Raw genomic sequence first — 12,659 nt, forward strand, 5'->3', positions numbered from 1 at the left:
ATTAAAATTTTATAGCCAATCAGACAGCAACAAAACAATCTAAACACAGAGAAGTCCCGCTGCCCCACTTCAAAGGCTGTCAGTTTGCCCAGGATATCTGGCTAACATGGTAGATTGCAAACAAGAAGATTCCAAGTCCAAAAGAATCCCTGAGATCCAAACTAATCCCTAACTAGTTACTCTTCACAATGGAAAGTAAAGACACCTAAAGTCTCATGGTCCAAACCAAAGTATCAGGTCACAAAAGAGAAATCTAGCTGGGTGCGATGGCTCGCCTATAATCCCAGCACTTTGGGAAGCGAAGGCGCAAGGATTGCTTGAGGCTAGGAGTTTAAGACCAACCTGGGCAACACAGCAAGGACCTGTCTCTACAAAAAATATTTTTTTTAAGTTAGCCAGGGGTGGTGGTGCATGCCTCTGGTCCTAGCTACTCAGGAGGCTAAGGCAAGAGGATTGCTGGAGTCCAGGAGTTTAAGGCTGCAGTGAGCTGTGATGGCATCACATCACTCCAGCCTGGGTGACAGGACATGACCCTGTCTCTTAAAAAAAAGATATAAATCCCCTTGGTAACACCAGGCAATATTCAGGTTAGGAGCCAGAGATCACACGTTACAGGTACTTGAGCCTTGTCTTATACAACAAGAGAACATTTGTTCTGAAACCGATCAACCTCTGGAAGTGAGCAATTCATGGGATAAGAGAGCAAAGGTCACCTATTTTTTTCAGCCAAAACTGGCACTCACATGGTTATGATATCACTGGTTGCTCTGAGCAAACCTAAAAAAGGTACCAAAAAATTCACAGACTTCAGTGACACCAGTGAGCTAGAGTTGCCTTTATGCAGTGAGTTCTCAGAGTCAAAGTGAAAAGACTTTTTTTTAAATATGCTCCCCATCCCCTTAAGATTCCAATTCTTCAGAGGATATAGAGGTTACAGCCTGGATGTGTGTATTCTAAAAACCTCCCCCAAAGGATTCTGCTTTTCCCTCCAAGACCTAGAATATCACATGCCCAGAAACCTATTCCACCCTATTATGTGATAAGCCCCATTCAGAACACCATCTTGCATGACTAGGGCCGTATCACTGTGTCCATTTCTCCAGAGTAATGTTACATTATTTACTATCCCACCTATACTCACATCCCATTCTTGTTTCACTGAAGTTTTCTTCTTCTTTACTTTCGGTATCTTTCTTACACCAACTCGGGGACCACAGCGGTTCACTCTGACAAATGACATCTAGGAATAATAATCACATCAAATTTTTAAAATACAAGAAAAAACAATAAGCATCACCAGAGTGGGGGAAGACACCTGAAAAAAAAAAACAAATTTTAAAATGCCAGAAGAAAAATTTAAGCATGATGAAAGGAACAGCCTATCAAAATACTTAGTTCTTTCATTTTACAACTAATAAATGTTGGTACTGATAATTATAATAAAAGAGGTCTCAAGTCAATAACTTATATATTTGATTAAAAAAGAACTCTAGGAATGCAGAAATTATGGCCTAAAGCAGAGAACTAAGACATTCGTCATAAGCTTTGTCATCAGTTACACAAATTTACAATTAGTAGAAAATAGCCCAGTCACAAGCTAACAATATGAATGTAAGGTGAAGGGAAGAAAGGGCAAAAGAGAGTTGGAGTTCTTTTTTAAGCACTCTAACACTCAAAATCACTACCAGGTACATATGGGCTTACTTGAAAATAAAAGTAGCTAAACTTTAGAGAACAAATGAGATATGATATCACTTCTAATATATCTGTCACATAATGCTAAATGGTGCTAATTATTGATTTTTTTCTATTGCTGATAAACAGATTAATAATTATTGATTTAAACTAGAATTTTTAAATTGCCAACATTAGCTGGCCACTGTTTAAACAGCAATGCTAAGCACACTAGACTACACATTACACCAAATTAGAAAAAGACCCATAGTCCCCGAACACCAGGATTTTACAATACATATATATGACTTTTAAAAAGCAATACATATACATGACTACTATTGCAGACACTTTTAACCTACCTAAATAATTACAGGACTTTCCAGCTGACCCCCTTACTCCCAATTAGTCTAAAACAAGGACTCTGGTATTTTCCTTAAGTACTTTTTTTTAAAAAAAATCATTGTCTACTATAATAAAAATGTCTAAATACAAGTATTTCTTAAGAGTTTGCCCTCAATCTTCCTTGCACTCTGTACTCTCTCAACAAGAACATTCACTCCTTAAACATGGTATCTAATTTCAGCATTTACAATTTCAGCCAAAGAAAACAAGTCACATACAAGTTAGAAAATAACATTTAAGTTTTATGATGGTAATGATGATGATAGCCACGGTGGTAATGATGGCATCAGCTAACACATACTGTGTGCTTACTATAAGCCAGATGTTATTCTAAGCTCTTTAAACATTATTTTCTTGAATCCTCACAATAACCCCATGAGGTACTTACTATTTATTCCTCATTTTACAAACGAGAAAACTGAGAGACAAAAGTTAACCAACCATGAAGGTCACACAATTAGTAAGTAGCAGAGCCATAAGCACCATTTAAAAAGATACAGAATATAATAGAACAAAGAGTCTAAAACAAGCCCTTACATTTATGGTCAGTTTTTCAACACGGGTGCCAAGACAATTCAATGGGGAAAGAATAGTCTTTTCAACAGATGGTGCTGGGACAACTGGATACGCATATGAAAAAGAATGAAGCTGGACTCCTACCTCACACCATATTCAAAAATTAAATTGAATCATGGATTTAAATATAAGAGCTAAAACTACAAAACTCTTAGAAGAAAACATAAGAGTAAATCTTCGTGAGCCGTGGGTTAAGCAATGGTTTCTTAGAAATGACACAAAAAGCACAAGCAACCAAAGAAAAAAATAAATTGGACGTAATCAAAATTAAGAATTGTTGTGCTTCGAAGGCACAATCAAGAAAATGAAGACAACCAATAGAATGGGAGAAAGTATCTGCAAATCCTCTATCTGATAAAGGACTTGAATCCAGACTATATAAAGAAATTTTACAACTCAACAATTTAAAAAATCCGATTTAAAAATGGGCATAGGACTTGAATAGACATTCCTCCAAGGAAGATACTATAGACAGCTAATAAACACATGAAAAGATGTTCAACATAATTAGTCATTAGGGAAATGCCAATCAAGATACCACCTCACACCGACTAGGATGGCTATAATCAAAAAGACGGACAACAACAAGCACTGACAAAAATATGGAAAAACTAGAATCCTCACATATTGCTCATGGAATGTAAAATGGTGTGGGCACTTTGGAAACAGCTGGCAATTCCTCAAGAAGCTAAACACAGAGTAACCACATGACCCAGCAATTCAACTCGCATATTTACATCCAAGAGAACTAAAAACATACGTCCACATAAAAATTTGTACATAAAAGGTCACAGCAGCATTTTGAACAGACAAAAAGTAGAGACATCCCAAATGTCCACCAACTGATGAATGTATTAATAAAATGTGGTATATCTACACAATGGACTATTACTTGGCAATAATAAGCAATGGTGTACTGATACATGCTACAACATGAATGAATCCTGAAAGGGTTCTAAACACAGAAGGCCCCCTATTGTTTGGTATCATTGGTATGATGTGTCCAGAATAAGTAAATCCACAGAGACATAGATTAGTGATTGCCAGCATCTAGAGGGAGCATAGAATGGAGAGTGACTGCTAATGGGTATAGTGTTTCTTTGGGGAGTGAAGAAAATGTTCTGAAATTAGATAGTAATGTTAGTTGCGCAATTATGTGAATTGACTAAAAACCTCTGAACTGTATACTTTAAAGGGTGAATTATAGCTCAATAAAGCTGTTATTTTAAAAGATAGGAAAACAATAGTTATTCAAAGACATGAATCTAATGTATTTTAACCACTTAGATCTTTAACCACTTAGATCTCCGATTTACTCTGCAAAAACAAGAGTCATAAAATGTCAGTATACCTATATGATGAATTATGTATCCATTAAAATTAAAAATGTTTAATGACAGGAAAATACATAAGAAGTATAAAAAGTAGAATACAGAACTGTATGTATAGTATATTCTCAATGATGTTAGAATATAGGCGTTATTAATAAAGCATTTATCTCTGCTAAGAGCTTCACATTTGATCCCACAACCCTGTGAAGCCTGTTCTGTCTTGAGAGACAATATAGTATAAAGGCTAAGAATACAGTCTGGAATCACTGTCTGGGTTCACATCCCAGCTTTTTCACTAACTATAAAACAGAACTAATTAAATATATAAGTGCTTAGAACCCCTGCTGATATGGTTTGGCTGCATCCCCACCCAAATCTCATCTCGAATTGTAATCCCCATAATCCCCATGTGTCATGAGAGGGACCCAGTGGGAAGTGATTGGATCATGGGGAGCAGTTTCCCTCTTGCTGTTTTCATGATAGTGAGTTCTCATGAGATCTGATGGGTTTATAAGTGTCTGGCATTTCCCCTGTTTGCACTCACTTTCTCTCCTGCCACCTTGTGAAGAAGGTACCTGCTTCTGTTTGGCCTTCTGCCATAATTGTAAGTTTCCTGAGGCCTGCAAAACTGTGAGTCAATTAAGCCTCTTTTCTTTATAAATTACCCAGTCTTGAGTATTTCTTTATAGCAGCATGAGAATGAACTAATACACCTGCCTAGCATACAAAATTGTATTTAAATGTTGAGGATAATGATGTCAGTGACAACAATTAACCCTTTTCCCAAATAAGAAAAATGAGACTGGAAGAATCAATACAGTGAAAATAGCCATACTGCCATTTTTAAGTAATTTATAGATTCAATACTATGCCTATTAAACTACCATTAACATCTTCACAGAATTAGAAAAAACTATTTTAAAATTCATATGGAACCAAAAAAGAGCCCATATAGCCAAGACAATCCTAAACAAAAAGAACAAAGTTGGAGGCATCATGCTACCCTACTTCAAACTATACTACAAGGCTACAGTAACCAAAACAGCATGGTACTGCTACAAAAGCAGACATATAGACCAACAGAACAGAATGGAGAACTCAAAAATAAGACTGCACATCTACAACCATCTGATCATCAACAAACCTGACAAAAACAAGCAATAGGGAAAAGATTCCCTACTTAATAGTGTTGGGAGAACTGGTGAGCCATATGCAGAAAATTGAAACTGGACCCCTTCCTTACACCATAGACAAAAATCAACTCAGGATAATTAAAGGCTTAAATGTAAAACCCAAAACTATAAAAACCCTAGAAGAAAATCTAAGCAATACCATTCAGCACATACACACAGGCAAAGATTTCATGATGAAAATGTTAAAAGCAATTGTAACGAAAGCAAAACTTAACAAACGGAATCTAATTAAACTAAAGAGCTTCTGCACAGCTAAAGAAATTATCATCAGAGCAAACAGACAACCTACAGAATGAGAAAAAAATTTTGCAATCTCTCCATCTGACAAAGGGCTAATATCCAGAGTCTACAAGGAACTTAAACAAATTGACAAGAAAAAAACAAACAACCCCATTAATAAGTGGGCAAAGGACATGAACACAAACTTCTCAAAAGAAGACATTTATGCAGCCAACAAACATATGAAAAAAAGTCAACATCACTGATCGTTAGAGAAATGCAAATCAAAACTACAATGAGATACCATCTCATGCCAGTCAGAATGGTGATTATTAAAAAGTCAAGAAACAACACATGCTGGCAAGACTGTGGAGAAATAGGAACAATTTTACACTGTTGGTGAAAATGCAAATTAGTTCAACCATTGTGGAAGACAGTGTGGCAATTCCTCAAAGACCTAGAACCAGAAATACCATTTGACCCAGCAATCAGATTTCTGCATATATACCCAAAGGAAAATAAATCATTCAATTATAAAGATACACGCACATATATGTTCACTGCAGCACTATTCACAATAGCAAAGAGATGGAATCAACCCAAATGCCCATCATTGATAGACTGAATAAAGAAATGTGGTACATATAAACCATGGAATACTATACAGCCATAAAAAGGAATGAGATCATGTCCTTTGCAGGGGCATGGATGGAACTGGAAGCCATTATACTTGGCAAACGAATGCAGGAACAGAAAACCAAACACCACATGTACTCACAATGAGAACACATGGACACAGGGAGGGGAGCAACACACACTGGGGCCTGTCGGATGGCAGGGGGATGCAGGGAGGCAGAGCATCAGGAAAAATAGCTAATGCACGCTAGATTTAATACCTAGGTGATGGGTTGATAGATGCAGCAAACCACTATGGCACACGTTTACCTATGAAACAAACCTGCACATACTGCACGTGTACCCTAGAACTTGAAACAAAATTTAAAAATATTAAGAATACTAAAATTCAAAAAAAATGAAAAATGAGGCTTAGAGAAAGTATATAGCTCAAAGTTATACAAATAATAACAGGCAGAGCCAAGAGCTGACACTCAAGACCAGGTCTGACTGACTGTAAAGCACATGCTGGAAAACTTTGCCAGAATTGGGTTACCTCTGTTTGCTTTTATATTTCCCAAATTTTCTATAATGGACCTATGTTACTCTTAAAAATGGGGGGAAAAGTATTTCAAGTTACATTTAGAATATTTTACTTATTCAGAAGCTAAAACTCCAGATGAGAATGCATACTGGCCAACAACTTGATTACAGCTTTGGAAGACCCTAAGCAAAGAATCTAACTAAGCCATGTCCAAACTCACAACCCACAGAAATTGTGAAATGATAAATAGTAATTGTTTTAGGCCACTAAATCTGTGGTAATTTACTACCTGTGTACAGTAGGATAACACAGGTATAGTTAAGCTGCTATCCCATCTTTGCCCTTCTCTTGCCATCCAACTTCATGAAAAGGTACACTTTAGCACCTGTATTTACTAATCCTTAGTTCTACCTCCAAGTTTTATTAATTACAAAAACTCTGACCCCACCTTTGCACTAAAAAGCTTTCTTTCTTTTTTTTTTTTTTTTGAGACGGAGTCTTGCTCTGTTACCAGGCTGGAGTGCAGTGGCACGACCTCAGCTCACTGCAACCTCCACCTCCCGGATTCAAGTGATTCTCCTCCCTCAGCCTCCTGAATAGCTGGGATTACAGGCGCGTGCCACCATGCCCGGCTAACTTTTGTATTTTTAGTAGAAACGGGGTTTCACCATGTTGGTCAGGCTGGTCTCGAACTCCTGATCTCATGATCTACCTGCCTTGGCCTCCCAAAGTGCTGGGATTACAGGTGTGAGCCACCACACCTGGCCTCTTCTATTCTTTTCTCCTTTTCTTCACAGGTTCTATTGTCCTCCTCCACATAAACAATTTAATCAAGGATTTCCACCCAGTTCTATCTCAGTTCTCATTCTTCTTGTCTTTCCATTAGATACCCTCTCCTTTCATTCAATAATTATTTGGGGGAGTGCAGCACACACCAGGCACTTGCTAGGCATTAGAGATACAAGTAAACAAGTAAACTAAGTAAACTAAATAAACTAAGATATTAGTAAACAAGTCTAATATGGTGCCAGCTCTCATGGAGCTGCTTTCTTGATCACAAAGGGGCAGTTCACATCCTCCCTCAGTGACCTCACCAACTCCCTTGAGCAAAGCTATGAATGTATGGACAAACAAACACACTGTGAAAATGAGTCCCAAATCAATGATTCACACCTTTCCTCAAAACTTCAAACACAGTGGCTCGCATCTGTAATCCCAGCAACTCGGGAGGCTGAGGCTGGAGGATCGCTTGAGGCAGGAAGCTCAAGACCAGCCTGTGCAACATAGCAAGACCCTGTCTCTAAAAAAAAAAATGTTTTTTAATTAGCCAGGAGTGGCAGTGAGTGCCTATAGTTTCAGCTACTCAGGAGGCTGAGGTGGGAGGACTGCTTGAGCCCAGGAATTGGAAGCTGCAGTGAGCTACGATGGCGCCCCTGCACTCCAGCCTAGGTGACAAAGTGAGGCTCTGTCTCTTAAAATAAACAAAAACAAAACAAAAACACCAAATGCTCATTTCTAACTACCTACTACATACATCTCCCAAATATCACAAATACAGTATATCAAAATACAGCTCATCATCATACCCCAAATCTCTACTTGCTGATATATAACTGGTTGACTCGATAAATATGTTCAATTAAGCTGAATTTACAGAATTACAATCCTAGTTGCTCCAATTTAAAACCTCAGCATCACCTCTGTTCCTTATCTCTTAGTGAATCAGATAACAGAATCTATTAACTTTTTCCCTAAAAATCTCTCTTGCCCGCTCTTCTCCATCTCTACTAAAAATATTTTTGTTCAGGCTCTCATTATTCTAATTAGTCTCCCCTTCACTCTTCACTCACTGACTTCATCATCCATCTATTAATGTAACTAATATTTTGAAGCACCACCTAAAAGCGAGGCACCAGATATAACAAGAAAGTAGAATAGCCTATGCCCTTGCAGAGTTAAGAGTTTCTAAGAGGACCGCAATTAAACAAGTATTTACAACAAAAGGGCAGCATGGGAAGTAAATTCTGTGTGCCATGAAAGTACCTAACTAACTCTATGCAGTAAGTAAAAGCTTCTCCTCTCTGTAATACCCCCAAAAATGTTTGCACTGAGAGCTAAAATACGAATAAAAGTTAGAAGCAGGGGAAAGAATATTCCAGGCAAGGGAAAATGCATTTACGAAGAGTTTGAGAAGTTCAGTTCAATTAACAAAGATCTGAGAGGGTGAGAGGTTAAAGGAAGAAAGGCAGACAGCAGATTGTAGTCTTGTGAGCCACAGCAATCTGAACACCTAAGACCATAGGAAACCACTTAAGAATTTTAAACGGGATAGTTATGACTGGACTTAGTAAATCCACTCTGGTGTGGAAAACTGATCAAAGAGAAACAAGAACTCTTTCCAAACACTGTTGAATCAATCCTACCTAAATACATGGATAGAGAATAGATCTGAACCCTTTACCTACTTCCTCTAGATTCGGATGGCTCCCCACTGTCAAAAGCAATCCAACTCAGCTTGGCATTCAGACCCTCTCCCCCATATGGCCCGGCTGACTTTTCTTTCCAGTGTTCTCTCACATCTCCCGCAAATCCTAAAACCAAGCTCTCGCCTCACACACAGTTGCAACCATTCTTTTCCCTCTGCTTGGAACACTCATTAGGCTCACTCTCTTCTCTACTGGGTTAACTTCCACGGACTCCTCAAAACTCACAGGCGGAGCCTTCTGAGAAGCCCCTCTCTGACATCCATCGATTTAAATGACGCTCCCGGTCCCAAAGCACCCTGGATAGTTTGCCTCTCTCCTGCTACACGGTGAACTCCCCCAACGCTACAATCGAGTACCCCCAATTACCAGCTCTGTGCAAAAGCTCCCGAAAGCGGTGCGCACGCGCATACTCGAGGTGATCTGGCGCCACGCACAAATATACCCAGACACGCAAAACACAGAGCCGCGGCTGCGCTTCCTGAAGTAAGGATTCCCCAACCGGGCGCCTGGATCCCAGGCAACAGACAGATGCCACCACCGTTCTCCCCACCCTTTTGGTAGCCCTGGTCCCTAAGGCTCGTTGGGACTGCGAGCTGCAAGCCTCAGATCCATCATCTCAACCTGCCTTGCAGTCGGTCTCGACTGCCGCCGCCACCGCAGCTAAAACTTCAGGCGCCGGAACCGCGGAGCGCGCCACAGGTTAACCCAGCCAGCGGCTTCCGGGCTGTTACCGGGGTTACCAGAGCTCCGCCCCACGCCCTTGCGTATATCCGGCGAGCCCAGTGCGCAGGAGCCTCCCAAAGCCTAGCTCGGGTCCTGAGTCTAAGAGACAGGTTCCTCTGCAAGGTTCAGGGCAAATTATTAAAGAATCGGTATATAGCAGGCCGGGCGCGGTGGCTGACGCCTGTAATCCCAGCACTTTGGGAGGCCGAGGCAGGTGGATCACGAGGTCAGGAGATCGAGACCATCCTGGCTAACACGGTGAAACCCCGTCTCTACTAAAAATACAAAAAATTAGCCGGGCCAGGTGGCGGGCGCCTGTAGTCCCAGCTACTCGGGAGGCTGAGGCAGGAGAATGGCGTGAACCTGGGAGGTGGAGGTTGCAGTGAGCCGAGATGGCGCCACTGCAGTCCGGCCTGGGCGAAAGAGCGAGACTCCGTCTCAAAAAAAAAAAAAAAAAAAAGAATAGGCATATAGCATTAGCCGGTGCCTCGAGAATTCTCCAAAAGAAAGATGTTGCTCTCCTCACCAGACTTCACATATCACTTAATTTGCTTTCATCTCTATTCATTTGTTTACAAATCTTTAGTAGTGGAATCCCAGCACTTTTGGAGACAGAAGCAGAAGGATTGCTTAAGCCCAGGAGTTTGAGACAAGCATGGGCAAGATGGCGAAACCCCGTCTCTACGAAAAATTAAAAAATTAGCTGGGCGTGGGAACACGCCTGTAGTTCCAGCTACTCAGGAAGCCGAGGTGCGAGGATCACTTGAGCCAAGGAGGGCAAAGCTGTAGTGAGCCACAGTCATACCACTTCACTCCAGCCTGGACGACAAGGCAAGACCTTGTCTCAAAAAAAAAAAAAAAAAGTTGTTTATTACAACCTACAAATGTGCAGGAGAGCTAGGTTCTATGGGGGCTAAAAACAGGCAAGGTGGGAAACTTACAGCATATTAACAGACAGTTATCAATGACAAAAACATTAAAATTATGACGAGTGCTAAGAAGGAAGCACTCTAGCCAAATACTTAGCTTATTATTATAGTAATATTTGAATTACTCAGGAAAGCTGAGACATGAATAGGCCAGTGGGGAAGGGAAAAGCATTCCTGCAGAGGGAGCTGCATGTGCAAAGATGTGGAAAATGCAAGGGACAGGAAGAGGTCCAGTGTGTCTGAAGTTTAGAGAACAGTGGGAACTTGCTGTGAAGGGGAGGCTGCCCTGATAGGCTGGATCCACGACAGTCAGAGCTGCGTGGACCACGTTAAGAACTTTAGAAAGCACTTGATTCAAAAACAGAGTTTATTTGCTCTGGTAAGACAATTTCCTCTAGCCCCTCGCTTTCTGCTGTTACAATACACCCATGTGTGGTCTGCAAATACATGCCCAAAACCTTCTAGAGGAAAGGTACTGCCTTTAATAGTTTTCACTCTGATTGAGGAAGTTTGATGTAGATATATTTAATAATCAACAATCATCCACTTGCTTGCATCCTCAACTCCCTGCCCCTCTCTAAATTGCTGTAATCACTTGGCAAAATGACCATATTAGCCATCTCTACTTTACACTTACTAAGTGCTTGCACCCATGCAGCTGAATCTGAAAAAAAACACCCAACCATGCTGACTTTAAATTCATGATTACTGATGTTAAGTAGGACCTTAAAGATGCTTGAACATCTCATTACAGGTCCCTGTTCATTGATTTTCCTACATATTAGTTTTATACCTTCATTCATACCCAATGTCTCGTCTCCTATCCTCATTCTCACACAATGACCTTGCTTCCTACTGCATTGATTACACTGAATTATTCAAAAGAGAACTTCCCTAAGATCCCATCATTATTTTAATCCTTCTGTCACTATCTTTACCCACAGACCTGCCTTCAGAAGCTCAGCACAAGAAATATGAAGAAAGCTAATCAAAATACTTCATAATCAAATTGCTCAGAACGAGTGATAAAAGAATCTTAAAAGCATCCAAGGAAAAAAATACATATCGTATACAGAATAACAAAACTAAGGATTACATCAGTTTCTCATTAGAATCAAAACAAGCAAGAAGACAGAATAACAGTTCAAACATATTCAAAGAAAAAAAGCTATCAACCTAGAATCCTTATACTATTCCTCTTTTTTTTTTTTTTTTTGAGACAAAGTCTCACTCTGTCACCCAGGCTGGAGTGCAGTGGCACGATCTCGGCTCACTGCAACTTCCACCTCCCAGGTTCAAGCAATTCTCCTGCCTTAGCCTCCGGAGTAACTGGGACTACAGGAACACACCACCATACTCAGCTAATTTTTGTATTTTTAATAGAGATGGGGTTTCTCCATGTTGGTCAGGCTAGTCTCGAATTCCTGACCTCAGGTGATCTGCCCGCCTTGGCCTCCCAAAGTGCTGGGATTACAGGTGTGAGTCACCGCGCCTGACCCTTATACTATTCCTGATACCACTTAAAGGTAGACTATGATAAAATAAAGATGTATACTATAAACCCTAAAGCCGCCACTAAATAATAAAAGTTATTGTTAAAAGCTTACAAAAGTCATGTAAAGGATAGTGAAACAAATACTTGATTAAAAGTATAAAACAAGAAAAAACAAAGAAAAGAGAGAAGTAGGAAAGAAATTGCAAGATGATAGACTCTTAAATCATATTAAATGTAAATTGTCTAAACACACTGAATAAAAGGCAGAGGTTGTCAGATTGTCAGAGATTGTTTAAAATCTTGAATTTTTTAAATTGCTGCTTATAAGAAGAGAAACATTAAATATAAAGACACAAATAAGTTTAAAATACAAGGATGGAAAAAGATATATCATGCTAACACTAGTGAAAATAAAGTGGAGTGACTTTATCAATATTAGACAAAGTAGAGTTCAGAGCAGAGAATATAA

General features: G+C 39.6%; 1 protein-coding gene across 13 annotated transcripts in view; it reads right to left on the reverse strand.

The window, feature by feature from the left end:
- The window catches only part of SPICE1 (spindle and centriole associated protein 1), a 70,636-nt gene extending 60,598 nt beyond the window's left edge, over positions 1-10,038 (reverse strand). For 2 of the 13 annotated variants that reach the window (XM_055381643.2, XM_055381638.2), the window contains exons 1-2: positions 9,669-9,784; positions 1,142-1,240 (exon numbers count right to left, since the gene is read on the reverse strand). In XM_055381643.2, the coding sequence (XP_055237618.1) occupies positions 1,142-1,240 (99 nt within the window). In that variant the 5' untranslated portion in view covers positions 9,669-9,784. Of the gene's footprint in view, positions 1-1,141; positions 1,241-9,268 lie in introns of all 13 variants that reach the window. The other 11 variants (XM_055381636.2, XM_055381640.2, XM_055381632.2 and 8 more) reach the window with 8 other exon arrangements.
- Positions 10,039-12,659: the final 2,621 nt, after the last annotated feature.

This window comes from Gorilla gorilla, chromosome 2, assembly GCF_029281585.2.
Source record: "Gorilla gorilla gorilla isolate KB3781 chromosome 2, NHGRI_mGorGor1-v2.1_pri, whole genome shotgun sequence".
NCBI lineage: Eukaryota > Metazoa > Chordata > Mammalia > Primates > Hominidae > Gorilla > Gorilla gorilla.